The sequence below is a fragment of the Numenius arquata genome, chromosome 1, assembly GCF_964106895.1.
Source record: "Numenius arquata chromosome 1, bNumArq3.hap1.1, whole genome shotgun sequence".
In the NCBI taxonomy this organism is placed as follows: Eukaryota; Metazoa; Chordata; class Aves; order Charadriiformes; family Scolopacidae; genus Numenius; species Numenius arquata.
Window position 1 is genome coordinate 48,573,676 of NC_133576.1, and position 22,620 is coordinate 48,596,295.

The 22,620-nt window shown below is 43.8% G+C and overlaps 1 protein-coding gene across 1 annotated transcript; it reads right to left on the reverse strand.

The window, feature by feature from the left end:
- Nucleotides 1-259: 259 nt before the first annotated feature.
- On the reverse strand, nucleotides 260-22,238 carry XK (X-linked Kx blood group antigen, Kell and VPS13A binding protein). The gene is made up of 3 exons (XM_074155299.1): nucleotides 21,900-22,238; nucleotides 13,208-13,470; nucleotides 260-3,597 (listed from the first exon to the last, which is right to left on the reverse strand). Exons 1-3 carry the CDS (start codon nucleotides 22,142-22,144, stop codon nucleotides 2,771-2,773), a joined length of 1,335 nt encoding a protein of 444 aa, XP_074011400.1. The 5' UTR covers nucleotides 22,145-22,238; the 3' UTR covers nucleotides 260-2,770.
- Nucleotides 22,239-22,620: the final 382 nt, after the last annotated feature.

Sequence of the window (22,620 nt, forward strand, 5' to 3'; positions counted from 1 at the left end):
GCTTTATCTCTATGACTCCCTCTCATTCCTTCTTTTTACCAGCAATGGCAGCACAGCTAGATCAAAACATACATAGAGCAGCAATACTGTTAGCTAATCTGCGCTCCGTGCTGTGGTGACACGAGGCACAGCAAAAGCAAGGGCTGTGGCGTGTTAAACTGTATTTGGTTAGTCTGCACAACTAAGGCAAAACTCTATGACAGTAATAGAACTCATACAAATCTTTCTTTTTTCTTTTCTTTTTTCCTACTATTTTTTTCTCTCATAACAGTGATTTAAATATTCAGTTCCCCATGCATGCACTTCAGGAGACTGGTATAAAAATAGGAAGTACTATGGCACACTCTCTAAAAATATGCATATACAGTAGTCTTCATCATTGGTATGTGAAGTTAAATGGTTCTCGCTATGTATACATACTGGACTCCCAGCTGTGTAACTCTCCTACTGTAGACTTCACTGTAACACAAGCATTTCACTGGCTGAGGTTTGTGAAGCTTCCATTGTTTCCAAATGGCAAAATCACAACATCACTTACACTATCCAAAGTTTGCTTTAAGGATCTGAGAGTTCTCTCTTTAGATATGAAATACTTCTACGTATGAAGCCACCTTTATTTTTCAGTTATTTATTTTTTAAGCCTAACACTTCAGACCTAGGTACATCTGTAGATAGGCAACAACCATAATTCCCTGATTATCGATAAGTATCCAACTATAAAGTCAGATACTTAGTTTTAGCAAAGAACACCTGAAAATTTGGCCTTATGTGCTGAACTTTGCAGGTTTGGAAGCAAGGATTACATTCTCACTTGTTCTAACTCACTACCAAAAAAAAATAGTAATTCTGAAATACTCTTCTACATCTAAAAAAGTACAGAGAAATACCATACTGTACTTCTACATACAGAAGTAGAGAGAAATACTGTAGTGTCTTCAGAGAGAGAGAAATTAGAACTGAGAGGTTTGGTGTCTTCCCCAGATACGTGAGGTACATTCCCATGGCAAGCTCAGGCCAAAAATTCCCGTTACCACCCACCAATAATATAATGAGGTCTACATACACGTATCACACAGAGATACATATTAAGCAAAGTAAAAAACATAACTCCATTATAAAACTGAAGTATGAAGACATTCATTTACAGTGCAGTAAAGAAAAAAATAAAACCAGCTTAGATCTTTGCAGCATTGCATGTGACATATTTCATTATAAATGACCTCAGACCCAAACTTGAGACAGTTCTAATACAATGATGCTGATGTCATCCCTACTGAAGAACTTCACATCCTCCATGACAATAGGATGGAGGCTAAGCTTAGGACAATAGGAAATGCTTTGGGTCATGAATTATTTGTTTCCAGTAGCAGCCATAATGTCTAATACTCAAAAGAAATGCAAGGTGCTAAGCAAATAAAGTGCAAAAAGTTTTCACTTAATTTTTGAAAATACAGTTGTTGTGGGTGTTTTTTTTTATTTCCACTAAATTCTTGGTTGTTCATCTGCTAAAGCTTTCTGAGCAACTTGTAAAATACAGAAACACTTTTATTTGTGGTGATATAGTGCATAGAAGAAAAAGTCAACAACTTCCATTTCCTCTTTCAGATTTCAAGCCTGTGGAACTTCTGAGGTAAATAAGTCAGAGGGGTTTGAACTACCGATAACTAACCATAACATATCACGGCCTCAAAAAGAAGGACTCAGTGTCTTCTATGCCCATGTAACAAGCCACTGAGTTGCCTGCTTGGTGTACTACAAACCCCCTGGCAATCAAGGTAGTGCTCATCTCTTAACTTCAGCCATCTAAAAGGGAGACGGACAGTCAAAACCAATTGTCAAGGCATCTGGTTAACACTGAGTAATAGGTCTCCAGAGAATGATTCACATCACCTGCCTCAGAGAACATTTGAAGATGGGTTTAATTACTCCCTGGAGATGTGCTCTGGAGAGCACCTAAGTAACTAGTTCACACTCTCTGCCCAACTTCTAGATATTTAAAGTTATATAAAGTGAACACCACCCTAATACCAGAACATCACAAAGAATTAGATAAATTACTAAGTCAGAAAAATAAGTTATTTCAGAATTAAGGTGTTAAATTTAATACCCTTACTAACAAGCAGCAAATAGGAAGGGTAAAACAGTGCAAAACCAATATAGCCCTCTGTCTGTTCTCAGTAACAGTCACATTTCAGTATTAGTGCTGGCTAATTGGCTGTTTCTTGGCAACCTAGACTACAGTGCTTTGTAGAAGTCCAATTCTTATCCCACAGAGAGACGTATTATCTAATTACACTGATTAGAGTGTAAAAAAGTCTGCAATTTGATCAAAGCAGACCACAGCTACAGTTACTATATAGTCAAGGTCTATGCTCTGTTTCCATGCTAGGGTGGCATGCCATAAGGACATCCTACCTGAAATAAAATGCATTTCCTTCCATCCTCAGATTTCCTGAGTAACATGAGCATCAGGCCAGTTTTTGAAGGATGTCTCCTATAATGATTTCAAAATAAGCCCGTGATAATAAACCTATGTGCAAAAAACTCTGAAACAGAAGTCTCCAAACAATGATTGCTCTCTGTATACAAATGCACACAGATACACATACTCAGACACCAAGTTTTCCACAAAGATACGCTTGTCAGTCATCATGCAGTGCTGCACCTGCAAGAAAGAAATCCCATCCACAAGACACAATGTCCAATATACACAACGTTCCCCGCAGGTGATCTGCCACGTTCCAAAGGCACCTACTTGCTTCCAGTTGTATTAGGCATTGGAAGAAACACTTTGATGAGAAATCCCCTTTTGAGAATCTATTGTCTTGCTACTGCTCCGTGCGTCATCAGTATTTTCAGGACATTTCACCACTGCCTTGTCCATTAGTATGGTGGATGTGGGAGGCTTGCAAATAAAGCAGAGGAACTTGAAACAGGACAGCAAACCTTCGGAAATGCTGGATGAGAAAAGCTTTTTGCACGGGTGGCAGAACTGGTAGAACACCAACATGAAGAGGACAGCCATGCAGTAACTTATCAGGAGCTGCAAGACCAACAATGGGGCGCAGACATACAGGTAGACATCGGTTTTATAGATGTACCACATCAGCAGGAGGAACGCATTCTCGATGAATCGCAGCATGTAATACACTGTCAGTCGGTACCAGTTTTGGGATTTGTTAATTAAGTCAGGATCATTAAGCTTCACCTGCACTGCTGACCAGCAGAACATGTTAATGCCAGCATACAAGAAGGTGAGAAGGCACAAGACGATGGTAGTGCCAACCCTGCTCAATGCCTTCTCTATGTTCTCAGGAAACGGGGACTTGCTTTGCCAGAAGAGGATCCACGGGTAGAAGAAAAAACCAAAGAAATTCACGAGCACAACCGGCAGAATCCAGATTTGAAGGACTGAACTGAAAAGGACCAACACTGTAACTCGCGTAGCAATCTCAAAACTTCTCCACATGAAGATGCAGAGGTAGGCAGCTGGTTTCACGCTGACATCGTAATCATCATACTTAATCTTAATAGCCAGGATGTTGCAGCGTAAAGCGCCGTATACAATTGACAGGAGAGAAAGGACCATAAAAATACCTGCAAAGAGAAAACACAAATCAGGACTTTCAGCTTAGCAGAAGTTAGACATCGCAAGAGTAGTGCAGGTGTAGTTGTCTTTATGACACTTGTGGGCATTCCCAGCAGGGTGTAATGCTAAAAATCCCCATTCCTTGCATACACTTCTGGGTTCTTACTCTAACCCTGACTCCTATTTGGGTCTCCATTTGTTACTTTTCCAAGTAGCTAGAAAGAAAAAAAAGGCACTTAACAGTCACGGGTGTCTCTCCCTCCTCTCCCCACCCAGGGCTGTTCATACACGTACTGTCTTTGCTAATTATACAGCTCAGTCATAAGCGTATCCAAGTTGCTCTCAGACTCTCACAGTACTCCAACAAGGCACCGGGTGCTACTCTCCCCCTGTACTGATTTACTTTCTCCTTTGTGCCGATGTACTTTATTCTGCGAAAGAAAAGCTGAAATTTTGGATTTATTTAGGCATGCAGATACCTCAGTAAGTGTGAAGTTCTGTGTTGAAGCAAATTGTCTAACTTCACAGAAAAGCTCTGCGATGGAGCTCAAAATTGAAAGCCAAAGCAATTTAAACCCAGAACCATCAGCACTTTTTCTGCCTGTGTAAGACAGAGATGTGCTCACCTGTCTACACTGGATTTTCCCATACATCTATTTCCCTAATTCAAATATCTATATCAGGCATTTAAAACCAACACTCCTTTAAAAAATGTCTTTAAATTCATATTAACTTTCTGTATCTCTCATCTACCCAGAATCACTTAAGTGAAGGTTTCATGGCATTTAAATTCTGCAGAAAATGAAGGCAGAGGCCAGTTGTTACCTGGCCTCCCCTCCAGATGCAGCGGGGGCAAAGCTTTCTGGCACTGCAGGAAGGAGTCTTGTCTTGCTACATTAAGTAGGTACAGATGTATAAGAACCCTGGATGTAGAGAATAAGTACCTCAGGGCATACCACAGAAGCATACCATAGAGAAATGGTAACTACCCATAGTTTTGTTAGCATTTGCATACTTTCTTCACAGTTTTTACCAATGTGCTGAATAGCTCATTTATGGGACTAACTTTAGGCACCTCCAATCAGTACTTTTAGTTTCAATCTTAGAATTTTATCCATGCAAGAAACACTTCAAATGCAAATGAGTTAAGCAGAGTAAGAATGATTCAGTTGTTTTCTTTCAATGAAATTAGCCAAGCTAGCTGGTCATGCTCCAGGGCATTATCACAGAATCTTCTTGGTTGGAAGGGACCTTTGAGATCATCGAGTCCAACCAACAAAAAAACAAAACAAAAAAACACAACACCAAAACCAAACCAAAACAAACACCCACAACCCCACACCACACCCACCCACAAACAGACACAAACCAACAATCTCGGGCACTAGAGCATGCCCTGAAGTGCCATGTCTACACATTCCTTAAATACCTCCAGGGATGGCGACTCCACCACCTCCCTGGGCAGGCTGTTCCAGCGCCTGACCACTCTCTCAGTAAAGTAATTCTTCCTAATATCTAATCTAATCCTCCCCTGCTGCAACTTAAACCATTTCCCCTGGTCCTGTCATTATTCACTTGGGAGAAGAGGCCAACCCCCACCTCTCTACAACCTCCTTTCAGGTAGTTGTAGAGGGCAAAGAGGTCTCCCCTCAGCCTTCTCTTCTCCAAACTAAACATGCCCAGTTCCCTCAGCCTCTCCTCATATGACTTGTTCTCTAGACCCCTCACCAGCTTGGTGGCTCTCCTCTGGACACGCTCCAGCAACTCAATGTCCTTCCTGTAGTGAGGGGCCCAGAACTGAACACAGTACTCGAGGTGAGGCCTCACCAGGGCTGAGTACAGAGGCACGATCACTTCTTTGGTCCTGCTGGCCACGCTATTCCTGATACAGGCCAGGATGCTGTTGGCCTTCTTGGCCACCTGGGCACACTGCTGGCTCATGTTAAGCCAGCTGTCCACCAACACCCCCGGGTCCTTTTCTGCTGGGCAGCTTTCCAGCCACTCTTCCCCAAGCCTGTAGCGTTGCCTGGGGTTGTTGTGACCGAAATGCAGGACCCGGCACTTGGTCTTATTAAACCTCATCTCATTGGCCTTGGCCCATTGATCCAACCTGTCCAGGTCCCTCTGTAGAGCCTGCCGACCCTCCTAGCAGATCAACACTCCCACCTAGCTTGGTGTCATCTGCAAACTTACTGAGGGTGCACTCAATCCCCTTATCCAGATCATCAATAAAGATATTAAACAAGACTGGCCCCAAAACTGAGCCCTGAGGGACACCACTGGTGACCGGCCGCCAACTGGATTTCACCCCATTAATTACAACTCTCTGGGCACGGCCATCCAGCCAGTTTTCTACCCAGTGAAGAGTACACTTGTCTATGCCATGATTCGCCAACTTCTCCAGGAGAACGATGTGGGGGATGGTGTCAAAGGCCTTACCAAAGTCCAGGTAGACAACGTCCACAGCCTTCCCCTCATCCAGAAGGTGGGTCACATGGTCATAGAAAGAGATCAAGTTGGTTAAGCAGGACCTCCCTTTCATAAACCCATGCTGGCTGGCCCTGATCCCTCGGCTGCCCTGCACTTGCCGTGAGAGCTCACTCAAGAGGATCCTCTCCATGATCTTTCCCGGTACCGAGGTCAGACTGACAGGCCTATAGTTTCCCGGATCCTCCTTCCAGCCCTTCTTGTAGATGGGCGTCACATTAGCCACCCTCCAGTCATCTGGTACCTCTCCTGTTGACCAGGATCGTTGATAGATAATGGAGAGAGGCTTGGTGAGCTCTCCCGCCAGCTCCCTGAGTACCCTTGGGTGAATCCCATCCGGCCCCATGGACTTATGTGTGTCCAGGTGCATAAGCAAATCATTAACTACTTCCTCCTGGATTACAGGGGGCTTGTTCTGCTCTCCATCCTTATCTTCCAGCCCAGCAGGCTGTATACCCTGCAGGTAGCTGGTCCGACTATTGAAGACAGAGGCAAAGAAGGCATTAAGTATCTCAGCCTTCTCCTCGTCCTTGGTCGCAATGTTTCCCCCTGCATCCAGTAAGGGATGGAGATTCTCCCTGACTCTTTTTGTTGATGTGTTTATAAAAACTTTTTTGTTGTCCCTTATATTAATGGCCAGGTTGAGTTCCAGCTGGGCTTTTGCCTTCCTAATTTTTCCTCTGTAAAACCTAAGAAGATCTCTGTACTCTTCCTGAGTTGCCTGTCCCTTCTTCCAAAGGTGGTAAACCTTCCTTTTTTCCCTAAGTCCCATCAAAAGCTCTTTGTTCAACCAGGCCGGCCATTTTCCCTGCTCTTTAATTTTGCGCCTCATGGGGACAGCCTGCTCCTGGGCCTTTAGGATTTCCTTCTTGAAGAGCGTCCAGCCTTCCTGGACCCCTTTGCCCCACAGGATTATCTCCCAAGGGACCCTCCCAACCAGGGCTCTGAACAGGCTAAAGTCCGCCCTCTGGAAGTCCAAGGTGGAGGTTTTGCTAACCCCCTTCCTTACCTCACTAAGAATTGAAAACTTGACCATTTCATGATTGCTAAGACCATGACCTCTGACCTCCACATCTCCCACTAGTCCCTCTTTGTTTGTGAAAAATAGGTCCAGCGAGGCACCTCCCCTGGTAGGCTCTCCTACCAGTTGTGTCAGGAAGCTATCTTCCATACACTCAAGGAACCTCCTAGACTGCCTGCTCTCTGCTGTGTTATATTTCCAGCAGATATCCGGTAGGTTGAAGTCCCCAACCAGAACAAGGGCTGGCGATTGCGAGACTTCAGCCAGCCTCTTATAGAATACTTCATCAACCTGCTAATCCTGGTTGGCTGGTCTATAGCAGACTCCCAGCACAAAATCCCCCTTGTTAGCCGTCCCCTTCATCCTTACCCATAAACACTCAACTTCCTCGTCACTGGAATCTAGCTCTATACAGTCAAAACACTCCCGAATGTACAGAGCCACACCCCCACCTCTCCTTCCTTGCCTATTCCTTCTGAAGAGCTTATAGCCACTCATCGCAGCATTCCAGTTGTGACCGTCATCCCACCACATTTCCGTGATGGCGACTGTGTCATAGCTGTCCTGCTGCACAATGGCTTCCAGCTCATCCTGTTTGTTGCCCACGCTACATGCATTAGCATAGATGCACTTGAGCTGGGTTCCCGATTTCACCCCCATCCTCGGCCCTTTACCCCCAGGCTCATTACCAGTGGGCCTGGTTTTATCCCCTTCCCCCTCCACCTCTAGTTTAAAGCTCTGTCCATGAGCTTTGTTAGCTCCTGGCCTAGTACCCTTTTCCCCTTTCGGGATAGGGTTTTACCATTGTTCGCAATCAGAAATTTCTAAACGTCTATCCCTTTTCTCAAATGAAATGACAGAGCGAGAGTCCTCACTAACCCAGCATCCTTCAAGCCTTGGCGTGCTTCCCTTGGGTTTAATCCTGACAGGCCCAGTTAGTTCCCCTTCCCCCCTCATATCTAGTTTAAAGCCCTACCAATAAGCCCTGCTAACTCCTGCCCCAAAATTCTTTTCCCCCTCTGGGACAGGTGTATCCCACCTGCCACCAGCAGGCCAGGTGTCTCATATAGCTGCCTATGCTCAAAAAACCCAAAACCCTGCCGATAACGTCAGTCCTGGAGCCACGAGTTATATTGTATCAGATAAAACAAAATAATCAGAGCTGGGAATTCTTGATTATGTCAATTACTTTTGCAATGCTTAGCAACCAGTGCTTTCTGCAGCCTTCAATTAGTTTATGTGTCAATATCCTGCAAATGAACTGCATTCCCCGCTTTGCTATAGCTATTTAGCCATGCCTGTAAGGGTTTTTTTGTGTTTTTTTTTTTCCTAATGAAAGTTATTAATTTCTGAGCATGATTTTGAAAGAAACAAGTATATTTTAGGATCTCTAACAACTTCCCAACAGGATTTTTTCTATCATTTTAGCAAACCTCTCTCCCATCCCAATCCTCAAACACCTTTGAATTACTTTACAAAAGAATGAATTAATCTGCTATATCTAAATTTCCCAATAGCACTCAGTAAGCTGAAAAACATTTGCCGTTTTATATGGTAATTTTTACATGCCAGTTTGGTGGTGCATATATTCTTTGAAAATGGTTATGTATTTGCTTGTTTAACACTTAAATTTTTAATGTGTGCTTTTAAACATCTTTCTTACAGCACTGTACTTGATCTGAGACTCTGAACATTATGTCTTGAAAAACGCTGGCTGAAAGCAGAAGAGCAAGGGAGTGCAGTCACGAATACTGCCAGACATCCTGTGGCCCCTTACAAAATCTTTCCTGTAGTTTTGAGCAGGCTCTAGAGCTGTGAGAGAACAAATAACTTCCATCAGCTAATGACGCAAAAGAACATTCTCAGAGTTAAAGAAACAAAAAAACCCACTCACTGGGGCAGGGTGCTGCTGTCCTGGAACTCTGCTTGATTTCTGAGACATAGATAGTCTTTGATAGTCTGAGACATTCATCTTATTACTCAATTTCATTTTAGGAATTCTATATTAATCTCAAACTTGTCTTAAAAACTCAAGCCTTCAAAAGAGGAACTTCTCCGCTGATAGAAACCAGGTCATGCTGACTCTGATTTAATACAGTAGTCCAGTCCTGCTCCTTTCCCAAAAGCTCAGTACTGTCACCAAACCTTCAGTTGAAACATCGCTTTTAGGTCTGCGAGAAAGATGGTTTGAAGCAATCACAGAGGGAAATGTGGGAGGGTGACGTTATTGTTGCTTTTACTCATCCTGAGCAGGCAAAGAAGTAAAAATTTAAAAGGCAAAGTATCTTCCTCTGAACAGTCCCAAATCCTCTAGCAGTCTTCATAAAGGTGAAATTTCTCTTCTTCCTTCCTGCTCCTAGGCTATATTTTTTCTTACAAATTAGAGATGCACACTCAGAGAATCACTCGGTCTTAATTTGTTGGGATTTTTATTGTGTCTTAAGTCTTTTCAAGACCTGGTTTTTCTGCAGAAATTGCTAAGGCAGTGAATTCTGCTCTAGATGAATTACACCACAAATACCTATTACTGAAATCTTACATTCAGCTGAAGAATCATAAGTTATCTATTATATATACTATAGTTTTCTAAACTGATAATCAGAACACTTGAAAAATAAGGGCACTTATTTTGTTACTTAGGACAAGACTCCTAAATACATATTTTTTTTTTTGCCTTAAACTACAATTTCAACACTTAAAACCAACTATTAATACTCAAAAAATACTCAAAGTATGTTGTGCAAACAATGAGAAAAGCATTCTGTGGTCAGAGCTTAATGAGTTGAGGAGAAACAACTGTAGAAATATCTTAAGAGATCTGGTAAGACCACCTGCAAAGCACAGTTTCTGCACATTGGGAAAGTGACACCAGCAAGTTAAAAAAAAAAAAAAAAAAATCACAAACCTCAAGCTCCTATTCTTGAAGATGGCAGTCACTGCTACAAATTTTAAATAAAAAAAAAAAAAAAAGAAAAAGAAAAAGCACCTTCTGCAGCAGAAAAATTTTACTCTTAAATGGTAGGAAATCCGCCTTTTGAGATATTTTATCACCGTGAGGAACACTTGAAAAAGATAACATGACTGCTGTTAACGGCACAAAAACTTTAAACTTACAAAGAGATCGCTCTTAACGGAAGCGGATCTTCTACATTCAATACTGTACACTGAGAACAGGCCAAGTTACGCACAGCTCACCTCCAGCTAGCTGGTTTTGTAATTAATGCTAAATCATTTTTGGCACCTCCTGGCCTTGTGCTTCTCCAGGTGGTACCACCTAAGTGAAGAGGTCTGGACAGCTGCCCAACAGCGTCTAAGTGGACCGGAGCCTGATGTCGGCCGCCTCTTCCGAGCAAGGTTATAGCTGGCTCTAAGGCAATGCACTGACAGATGCTGAAGCATTTAGTACAGGGTGAAGCCCAAACACACAAGAGAGACCTCACAAGAGAGAAAATGCCCTGTTCTGGGCATTTCATACAGTTACAAGCTAGGAACTTCTTCCTAGCTACACTGTAACCAAAGAAAGAGCTGAATATCTAGAACTAGGACTCATGAGTCTACTACATGTGGGCTTCCAATGTTGCATTTCATCCAACGACATTTCATGTAGCATTTCATGCTAAACAGTCACTGAAGCTTTATGTCTTTCATCACTAATCTAAAGGCTTTGTCCTGCTTTTGCAACTCTCTTTAGCTCTTTTGATCTTACATTCTTGGCATACAGTGAAATGACAATTTTGGAGAATGCCAGATGCTGGCAAGAATCTGATCATCCAGAAGAAAACATCCAGAGAAATTAATGAATGCCATGAAATACACAAGAAAGATGCAGCATGGCTCTGTTTGACAAAGGGCTAGGCAAGGATGCATGCTCTTTTCAGATCTGTTCAATTCAAAATTGGAAGAAATAATGAGTTTCAAACAGATCTGAAAGGCGCAAACCATGCTATGTAGCACGATGGCAAACAGCTTTATGTTCACAGGTGATACTGACCTCATACCATGGACCAAGCAGAATTTACACACTATAACAGACAGGGTAGTGTAGGAATACAGAAAAATAAGAGACTGATGAGGAGACAAGACAAAAAAAATGTGGAAATCAAAATACAAGAAGAAGAGAGTGGTAAATTTAACAGAGACAAATGGAAAAGAGTGTGTAGTTTGGAGGACCAGTGTCAAAGAACAGGCAATTTGAAGAAGTCTGAAGTGTGGAAGAAGAGCTGGACTAGCTGTTAAATTACTTTGACAATGCTGCAAGATCAAAAGCTTGAAGTTCTGTGCCTATACAGGAGAATCCCTGTGTACATTTAACAAACAAGCTAAAACTGTGCTCTGCATCATTTCTGTTTACTCTGGAGGCTGAATAGGTAGTGCTGCAGAAATAAGCTGGCTAAAGAGACTGATGAAAGTTTCAATATTTCATAACATAAATGCACACAGGAGGATACTGTTGGGACTCTTGTTTTTCTGACAAATGAACTCTAAAAGACATTGCCAGTGTTCCTAAATCACCGATTAAAGAAAAAAAGAATATTTTTTTTTTCCTTTTGATTTATATATGTTTAGAATTACACCTGCTACAGAGATGGCTTCTGGGAGACACAAGATGACTACTGCACTTGCTGGTGGGTTCACTGAACTCCCTGGTGAGCCAGCTTATCTCTGGTTGTTTAACTTCACCCACAGAAGGTCACTTACCAGTCTGTGAGTCAGAATTTATCTCAGCAGTGACTGATAAAAGTCAGAAGTAATAGAGAGTTACAAATCGTTATTAAATATGCAATTCGCTAATCATCTGGAATACAGCGCTTCTCTTTGGCAATCATGAGCAGTAAGGTCAACACCAGTAATAGAAGAAATACAATAAAAAGGTGACCTTTCTCAAGCAAATGCCATCTGCAGCAAAGTGACTGGAAATTCTGCTAATTGCACAGGTGCCACGGTTATTCAAAGAGCTTACCTTGGCTATGAAGTACTCACAAACTGTCAGGAGCAATGTCTTTCAAGTAACTACTGCTATGACCTTAAACAAGTACTTCTGTATAAAAACCTTAACCTGTTATAATATCCTTACGTGCTGACTCACCCTTTGGCATTCTAAAGTTTTCCATTCCCTGAGCGGAGGGAAGAACCCTGACGTTACTATAAAGGCTCCTCCAAAAAATCTTAGTTCCTTATCTTGGTACACAACCAACCAGAACTGAAGATAGCATTCGCATTCCTAACGTGTCACCCCAACCTCCCTAGCTGAGAAGCTAGTAAAGATCTCTGGCCTCTCAGGGCCTCAGAGATACAACAATAGCTATTTTGTATTTCAGTGGAAGCACACCTCCAGTTCACACAGATGCTAAAGCCCTTTGTCAAACCAAAAAGCTGTTTGTCCTATGGCCAGCTGGAGTAGGTTCTTCATTTAGCAGCCAGCCAGCAAATCAAGGCTGTTTTTTGTTGTTTTTTTTTTTTTTTTCCTTTTTTCAAGGAGCTGAAGCTCATTATTGAGCAAGATGCAGAGTCCCACATTAAGAGAGATGGGTCCTGGAAAGTCCATGTGGTGCATCACTGCTTGGCGAAGGCTTAAAAGCTTGGGTCCAGAGATGAGATTGGCATACCACCTTACTGAGTCCTGCCTTCTGATTCCACATTCAGGGTCTGGCACAAATAAAGACAGTTCATGTCCTCAGTCCGCATTTGAAACCGCATTCCTAACAGTACGCCTTCCTTAATGCAGCATGGCAAAACATGCTCTGCACTGTACTGCAAGGAATTTTCCGGAAAGTTTGCTCAAAAACCAAAATGGAACAGAGGTAATTTTTTTTTTTTTCTCTTCTTCACAAAGACAACTCAGTCCCTCCAGCTGCCCCCCTCTCATGCCGTAATGGCCACTTATCAAATTAATGTTTTTATAGCAGCCCAAGTATGCTACAGGAAGCATCATAGCCTACAACTCGATGGAATAGATAAACTTGAGAGCAACATTGCCATCAAAAGCTGTCAGAAAGATGAAACCCATTGCAATATGTTTGGTTCTTGCCCAGGGTAGCTAACCTGACTGCTTGACCCTTCTTCTATCCCTCCCACCAAAACATGGAGGTGATAACAACAGCTCTACCTACTTCTGGCAGCCGTGATCTCCTGCTGCAGGACACAGATGTAGAGCTGCAGTGTGAGCTGGGGTGCTGAGCCGAGGAACGCCTGGATCACAGATGCCCTGCTGAATGCAGACCTGTGTGTACACAGCTTGCCTTCTGCCTGACCCACTTCCTTCTCAATTTCTTCTGAGTACCCATCCTTGGGCATCTGCCTCTTCTTCGTGATGCTGACATAGGGCTCTTCAACTCTACCAGCACGGAAGTAAATGTAAAAGACTTCCACACACCTATAAGCAAATCAGTAAATAGAATAGCAAGAAAAAAAATTAAAGAAAAGCACAGGTCTCCCCCCTCCTTAGTATTTTAAGCCACCACATACTAAGTCATTTGTTCACAGAGCAAAGCCTGTACATTTTGTCCTCTTGGTAAATTTGCAATATGACAGATCTCACCCTTTAAAACATGAACTACATGTGACGAGAGGGCAAGAATCTGGCAGTGCCCTTTGGGCTGCTTGTAGTACTCAGACACAGGAGGAGGTTTAGTTGTTTGCTATGAGCTGCCCTTGGTCACTGCTGCCCTGTAGAAATCCTTAAACTACTCATCCTTTACAATGTTCATAGGCTCTCAACTCAGGACCCAAGTTGGAAGTCTTTCTTCAGGTTTGTATGTCTTTCTCTTGGTGTTATCTGTACATCTGTTGACATGGCAATAAAACCACTTCTCATACCTTTGCCTGAAACAAACAATCTCAAGACACTGGACAGAAGCTCAGGGTATGAGCAGGTGCACGCATCTCAAACATTGGGACTTTAGTCCTTGCTTTATCAAGCAATGGTCTCAAAACACAAGTAACAAGCTGTGCAGGACTAATGAGAACAAGCAGTTTAAAGCCTCACAACTTTGGATATTAACATTTTGTAAAAAGACAGAAATAGGAATTTTACTCCTTATGTTTGCTTACATTTATTTCACTGTTTAAGGAATATTAAACATAATCTTGCAAAAATATTCTAAATAAGAAGATGCAGTGTTTCCAGTTGCTGCAGCTCTTTGTACTTTAAACATGGGTGAACCAAAACCTCTTGTTTACATAGGTCTAACCACAGAGTAACTTCCAAAGAAAAAAAGTGGTGCCAGCACATACATTTCTATTCATAAATTACATATTGTTGTAATACACGCTGCCTCTACCCACGTACAGAGAATAATCCATACATTTGGGAGGGAATGGAAAAGGGCTAAAGGGGTTGGCAGCAGCAAATGCTGTAGCAACAAAGTCAAGTTCGCTCCTTGAGTATTAAAGAAGATAATACAGCTGGTGTTCACAGCATACTGTGAATGCCAGTTCACAGAAGCAAAGTTTCTGCAACTTCCTTCCAATGCCTTTTTTTAGTTTGGCAAAAACTTTAGAAAAACTATTCTAAGAGAGTTGCTTGGGTATGAAGGTGTCAAGGGTGGTCTTGTTGGGCATCAAGCAGGACCCAAAACACAAAGGGAAGCAGTCATCATTTTCTGGGAAGTAATAATAAGCAAGGATCTACTGAGGTACAGATGAAGTCACAAGCTGAGAGGGAAGGGAGAGGAAAGAAACACTATTTCTGTCACGTTGCATAGGGTCCTAAAAATACAGGACTTGCTGTCGAGGAGTCCATGTACAGCAGGACCATAAGGTATAAATAGCATTGACTACTGAAAGGTAAAACCCCCCAAAGCCCCAAACCAGTGCAGACACAACCTGTTTTCTCTTTTATGCCTAACACTGGTATGGGCTTCAAGAAGAAAAACAACTGTAGTGTGAGCACAAGGACTGGCGAGGGCTGGCTTCCAGCCCATATGGAACCTTTGGGGAGAGAAACCCCCCTGCAAGGACAACCTGTGGCATCAGCTCTTGTCACATCTCCTCCCATGGCCCGACATGCATGGTATCTTCTTCTTGTGTAGGTATCATCCTCTGATGAGGACTGAGATGTCTCCTTTCTTTCCATAGTGCCTGCTGGGGTTCATCTCTTCCACCTGGTTGCCTCCATAGGTACTACTTGCTGGAATGCTGCATCTCTAAGTCTCCAACAGATCAGATTTGGCCAGTGAGTTTTTGTAATCTACCAATAAGGCTTATCTTCTACTTAAAATTATCTCACAATCACAAAGCACACAGCTAAGCTTGTCTGACACTTTGAATTCCTATTTCCTTCTCAGCTTGATTTTTTTTCCACACTTGCCAAGTCAGAGTCTAACACAGCCTTCTAAGGGAAAGCTCACAGACCAAACTGTAAAGCAGTGCTGATAGAAATTCAAACAAAAGCATACTGATTTTGCTTTAATAAACTTGATTTCATATTTTCCCCTAGTGGGACCACTAGCAAGTTTCTCCTGCTCTAGATGGAGGGCAGTTTTAGGATCCTGTAGTACTATTCTTGACTTACTAGGCTTCAGCTACTATTACCATGAAAGCTATTTGAAGCACCTGGTGTGCTGGAGGCTCCATTCGCAGTGGTGACTTTCCATTTTTCTCCTCGTTAATCTTTTCAGTCCCTGCCAGTCTTGTTCCATGTGAAAGAATCCACACAGCCAAAAATAAAGTGTGAAAAATTAATAAAACACAACAGCTTATGAAGTCAACAGAGATTCTGAAACCAACAAATTAATTTTATTCCAAAAGAAAGATCCCAGAACATTTTTGTCTTGCTTAGTATTCACAGCCATCTATTCATCTTGAGCTGAGGGCAAGTCTGAAGCTATTACGGAAAATGAGTTCTCAGCATCAGCCACTGAACTCTTGCTGTGTGTGATTAGAAGCAGAAATAGTCTAGGGACCCATCTAACAAATATGTGGTAATCCCATAAAAGAGATTATAAGATTCATAAACTACTGACAATAGCAAATATTATCATCAACAAGACATTGGATTTTGGAGCAAGCATTTGATTTGTATTTATTAGCTAGGTACAAAGTAGCAGTATATTGTGTTTGCTTTTCTACACAGACATAAAATTTCCCATCACAAACAATGGGAAATGAGTGGTCTGACGAGCAAACCTTAGGGCCAAAGGGGAGTTTTACCAGTAAAACACAGTAATAAAAGTGGTATGTGCAAGTGCTCGAATTACATCAGTAATGATGCCCATCTTCTTCCGAGTACTGCCCATTCCATGCAAGAGTGTCTCTGGAAATCATGCTTTCTGGGGCCAGTAACAAATGTACTCAAGACTCTAGCTGATGCCACTGCCCCAGCAACAGCTTCATACAAGAGTGGACTGGCAGCTGATACACTAGAAAGAAAGAGCACCAATCTACATGTTAAAGTAACGAAGTATAAGAGGAGCACAGGCACTTGAAGAACCATCCGGGTGAGAAGGGTGCAGAACAGTGATAAAGAATCAACTCAGGTCACGTACCTGTGCTGTGTTATGACTTTGTCTATGAAGTACATTGAGAAAGGTTGTCTTTCAATGACCTGGCTTGCTCTTTTTTAGTATGAAATACAACTAAAAGACAGCGCAAGAAAGCGATTGCTTCAAGCCAGTTTTCCTCCACAGCTACAAACTCCGCAATAGAACAAGGAATTCCCCAGAAGCCTCAGTTGCTCACTGCTCATTGCTGCTCTGCTCTGGAGGAACAGGAATGGCAGGATGGATTCTGCACAATCCATCTCCTGCAATGCGGTGGTGTTTAGGGCCCTTTCAACAGATCCTCACATGGCATCAACAGCAGAAGGCACGCAGCTGGCTGGTTTCACTGCACGTAAAGCAATGACAGTTGCAGTATGGGCTCTGAAGGAACTAAAATTACTTTGAAGGAAAAATGTGTCAGATCTACTCTCTACAGTGAAAGTTAAAAGGTAAGAAAAAGATGGTGCTGCTTTCTCCCCTGCTGCCAAATCTCGGCAGGGAGAAGAGCTATACTTTTTCAAGAATCCTGATGGTGCCTACAAAGAATGATTCAGCAGCAACACATTCGTCTTCTACACAGTCAGTAGGAGGAATAATCCTATCCTTATATGCCTGCTGAGAGCAAGCACCTCATTCCCTCTTTTAATCATCGATGTGTGGGATTTAAATACAGGCAAAATAACGGTGGTGTGAAGAGGGAGCAGGCAATGAAAATGGGGAACTTTCCACAGCCAACAAACGCTACGAGATCAAACATCTATTCAAGAGACCTATCCACACACACTCACTGCAAATGTACAAGCAGATTTCTCTAACGACTCAAATTTTAGTAATTCCTTTTCTTTAGGGAAGTGCACAAAAGACTTATCAGTCCTGCAGATTTGCTTACCTGTGTCAGACAAAGATTTGTTCCTCACTCATTGTTCTACTTTCCATCTGCACTGACTTTCTGTTCATTGCATCTTGGACACCTAACACATCTGCTCAAGAATAAAGGAGAAAAAAAAAAAGCCTGAAGAGGGTCTATGCATATTCTTCCCATCTGGAAAAGAGGGAGATGCATCAACAGTTGCAAGTTTAGAGCTAGCAGAGTATTCTTCAGTAACCTCTACCAATGGAAGTCCTACAAGGAAGAGAGGTTTTCAGACCTACTCTATTCTGAACTACAAAGCAGGTCACTAGGAAAGAGACTAGCCACGAGAGACAATGCTTCTGCACAATGCGAGTGAAGCATTAGCTGCACCATTATAGCTTATCAGATTTCAAACTTCAGAATTAGGTGCCCAAAATATTAATGAGACTGATCATTTCAGCCTATAGGTGTTTTGCTTTGGAATTGTCTTTTTGTTGTTGTTGTTTGGTTTTCTGGGGGTTTTGGGTTTGTTTGTTTGTTTTTTACTTCCTCCAGCTCACAGAATCTAACTTTGGCTGTAACAGCAACTCCTCTGGCAGTTTGATGCAAACTTCCTACTCCATCTGCTTATCTGCTTTGCTACTGTCTAGACAGTACATAGATATGTAATTATTTCTCCTTATGTGTTGAGAAACAAAGCCTGATCCCATTAGAAAAAAAAAAAGTCTATTGTTTCTATCCTTATCCCATTAAAATCTGAGGAAAACAGTCATTAGTGTTCTATATAGGGGCCTATTATATTGGCTTTTGATTTTTTTCCCACAGGAGAAGCTCATCATCCTGCAGAGCCATCTCCTAATTGCAAGTTCCTTGTAAGGAAGAATCTGTCCCTTCTGGATGTGTGATTTCAGTAAACCAGTAAGGAAGCACCGCATCCAGCAGGCACAGAGTACAATAACACCAACACCCCCTGCTTCTGACTGTATGCCCTGAATTTGTTTGTTGGAAACCTGCACTCCTCACTTTAGCTCCTGACCTGTTCATGGCTTGCAAAATAGAAAAGGACAAGCAAATTAGCAGGGGTTTCTCTGGCACCTTTCAGGAAGAGCTATTTGCATTTTGAACAAATCCCTAAGAGCAGGGCAGCACGCTAGCAAAAATACATCCAGTTATTATTTACTGGAATTGTAGCAGCACCTAAAACCTCAAGACAACGTTGGCACTACAGGTGCCGTCCAAATGAGCAGGGAACAAAGAGACAGCCCTTGGCTCAGGACCAGCCGGTAATGAGCCAAAAAGCTCATCATGGTCTTTTTCTACGAAAAATGTATTAAATCTCTCATTGACATTGGCTATTGTGTTAAGTCATTTTTTTCGTGCAATAACTTACTTTATGTGGTAAAAGAATCTCCATTTACAAATAAAGAGAAAGTATCCAAATATATTTTCTAAGCATCCAGACAAATTGGTGTCACTCCTTGTGAGCACACTAATCTGAAATGCTGCAGGAATCCTCCATGGTGCCCAGAAACCCGCAGTCACTTTGATCCAGCCAACTCTCTGAACAGTCCCCAACATGCCGACATCCTGGGGATCAGAGCCAGGCTGCCGAGGGAGGTAGGAATTTTACTCTACAAATTGCTCTGAATTTATAGAGAAACTCTTAGGGAGTGGGAGAAAGAATTAAAAAAAAGAATGCATTAACAGTACTCTCCCAGTACAGCAAAAGTCCTTTCCAGGAAGAGGGATGCTTCCTAATTTTAGTGCTTCCGGTGGCAGCAGCAGGACAGCGAGTGCTTCCCGAACAGGTGGAGTGTGGGTGTTTGGGGAAGGTGGTGGTAGGCAAGAAGGTTTTATAAGAGAATGCACTTTCCCCCCCTCTCACACAGAGGATTCAAAATAGGCTGGATCATTTGGCTTGCAAAGCTAATTACCCTCCTTCCCTGCCAAGATGCTTCCAAACCATTCCCCAAAATTTAAACTTAACTTTTTAAAGGAAAAAGGAAGGGGAGAAAAATGTCTGGCTTTTAAGATGACGAAGAGAACTCACATGACATACACGGGCTGCCAGTAAAGCAGTGCACTGATAGTATTTGAGTCTGAACAGAGAAATACTAACTATCCTATATCATGTCACGAACCCAACAGAGATGGTTAAAAAGTTAGTGCTAGCTTTTTTTTTTAAAGCCAGCCAAAGCAGGCTGCCGTCATGCCCATTAAGCATGCCATCTCACACAGCTTAAAGGCTCTTCAACATTTCATTGTGATGCCCCAAGAGGACAGAGCCTGGGGCGACTCTACTGTCCATGTGTCCTACTTGACCTAATTTGTGCCAGTGAGATGTAAGAGAGACCAGACACGGGATGGAGCAAGGTTTCACGCTGGGGAAGCAGATGACTAACAGCAGCAGGACTCTCCGGTGCGAAGGAGCTGAGGTTTGCCTAAAAGGATGGGATGCCGACTCGTGCACGTTCCAGTCCACACAGGACAAAAAGCTCCTGTGCAAAGTAGGGAAAAGGTAAGGTATTTCGTGTGCTGAAAATACTTCAACTTTTACAGTGCAGCTCCACACTTGATGGAAAGCAAATGGTTTCCTCTCCTGACAGAGACAACAATGTTTAGTAGCACTGGATAGGAAGGCCAAGAAAAGGGGAAAAAAAGACCTTTAATGTCTGTCTCAGGCTTTGCCTTCCCACACTTCTGTCCTGTATCCTACAAATAGACACATTTCCCTGAATCTAAAGAGAAGCTGTTTTCTATGAAATTCTTCCTCTTAATTTGTAGAGTCCTTCCAGCCTTTATCGGGAAATAAGTTTTTCAGATGGCATGAATGTACTACTCTCTTTTATAATTATAATTCCAGTTATCCTGGCTCTAGAGATTAGTTAACATGCATCACTTTGTATTGCCTAAATGATGCCGTGGGGACTGTGGCACAGGCATGCTGCAATGCTCCCGAACATCTTCAAACGTCCTGGAAACACCAAGTTTGTAAATCTTTGAGAAAGGTAAAAGCTGGCGACACACTCCTACACTGCAGTATCATGGAGAGGAGAGGGCTTCCTTATGCCCACTAGTTTTACAGCAGCGACTGTGGCTGGAAGCTCGCCAACACAGCAGAAAGTACGTTCTGCACAAGATGAGACTTGTGTTTGAAACAGATAAACTTGATGTTGAGAAAGAAAGAGAAAGTGAAATCATGCTCGGTGCTTAAGGTCAAAGCAGAATTCTATGTCTCTTCCAGATAATTAGAAAGAAAATCCTCTAATTTGCTGTTGTTGCTCACATCCTTTGTTTGCTTCTTCACATCTTGCAGCTTGACATGACATTCTTCCCTTGTCTGACCTCCAGAAATTGATTCAGAATGAGAGAAGTCATGAATGTAATTTTTATTTTGCCAGTTGCTCTGTCTTTGGTTCCACTCTTATTTTCCAAAGAACGTGTAAGTATTTTGTTCTCAGCTTTTAGAAAATCAGAGCTCCTCAAGAACTTTACTGTTAAACCACAACTTTTACCTCTTTAAAATAGTATCAAAAGAAAAAAAAAATAAAAAGAAAAAAAATCCAGGCACGGCTATAGAGGAATTCAAAGTTTTTGAATTGTAACATCCAAACTGTTCACCCTTATTAGCGTGAACAAATCTTGCTTTTCCACACTGTCCAGGAATTTCAAGAAGCTGGGGGTACTTCTCCTAGCCTCAGATTCTACAGAGATTCTGTATTTCATTCCCTTTCTTTTTTAAAGAAAAGATCTGAACGGAAATCTAAAATGAAAGACCCCAGCAAACATTTTGTCATGGGGCTGCACCACCTCCGTAACTTTCCATCTAACTGTTTTTTCTTCCTAAGGACATTTTCAGTCAGAAGTTGAAAAAAAATCTCCAAAGCAGTTTGGGGCAAGAAGCTAACTTTTGGAAAGAAGTCAGATGAAAGCATTACTAGCATTTCCAAGATGCACAGATGGGATGGACGCTATCATTGCTTTAAACTAGCGACTGAGTAAGTCTTCCTTTTCTCTCTTGGAAGTAACCTCAGAGTAACGCGTTGTGGACAAACCAGCCCCCAACAGACACAACCACCTCCAAAGAGCCACACGGATGGGAAAGAAGGGCAGCAGACGCCGCCGGGAAGAGGGAGCGGGCTCTGCCAGGCTCCGTCCCCCCCGCAGGAGCGCACCTTCCCCTCAGGAGGGGCTCAACCCACCTCCTCCATCGCCCACCGCTCGCTGGGGGCCGGGCGGCGCCGCGCCCCTGCCTGCGGGAACCTCTATGAAGGAAATCATCCCTCCCGCCGCTCCAGAAACGCGACTGGGGAGGATCCGACCGCGGCTGACACCGGCGCGGAGCCGCCGCCGCCGCCGCCGCCCGGGAGAGGCGCACAAAGAGGCCGGGGTCGCTCCGGGCGCCGGTGCGGGCCACCCCCCGCAGGCGGGAAGGGGGTAGCGGGAGGGGACGGGAGGGGACTCACCGACCTGACGAGGGGCCCGAGCTGCAGGAGGTGCAGCAGCAGCACCAGCGGGCGGTCGCGGCTGACATCGCGGTGGATGAAGACCAGGCTGAGCTGCACCAGCGCGCAGGGCAGGAGGGCGAAGAGCAGCGTCAGCCACTGCCACATGCGGTCCCCGGCCGCCCGGTACGCCCCGCTCAGGCACAGGGCGGCCGCCGTCTCGGCCACGAAGAGGACGAGGGAGACGAGGACGGAGCCCGGGAATTTCATCGCCACCTACCTACCCACCCGCGGGGGAGGGGGCGCGTTTTCGCCGCAGCCGCCCCAAGCGCCGGCCCGGCCCGGCCCGCCCAACCTCCGCGCTGAGGCGCGGTGCGGCCCGGCGGCCGCTAGGGGGCGACTCCGCCGCGCTCCCGCCCCGCCGCCGCCCGGGAAGGGCTCGGGGAAGGCTCGGATGGAGGCGGAGGGAGGGGGCGTCGATCGGCGGGGCCCCTCCGGCGGCCGACCCGGTGCGAGTGAGCTCGGAGGCGGCGGGGCTCGATGCCAGCGGCGGCGGAGCTGGGGGTGTACGTGGGGGAACGGTCCCCGGTGGCGCTTGGGAAGCCGCCTCCCTCGTCACGACTCCCGTGGCCGTAAGGTACATAACTGAACTACCGGGGAGGGGTCGGTGGAGAGGTGGGGGTGCTGTCCAGATCTAATTTTTTAAGCCTTTATGGGCAGCCTGGAGAAATAGCCTGAAAGGAGGA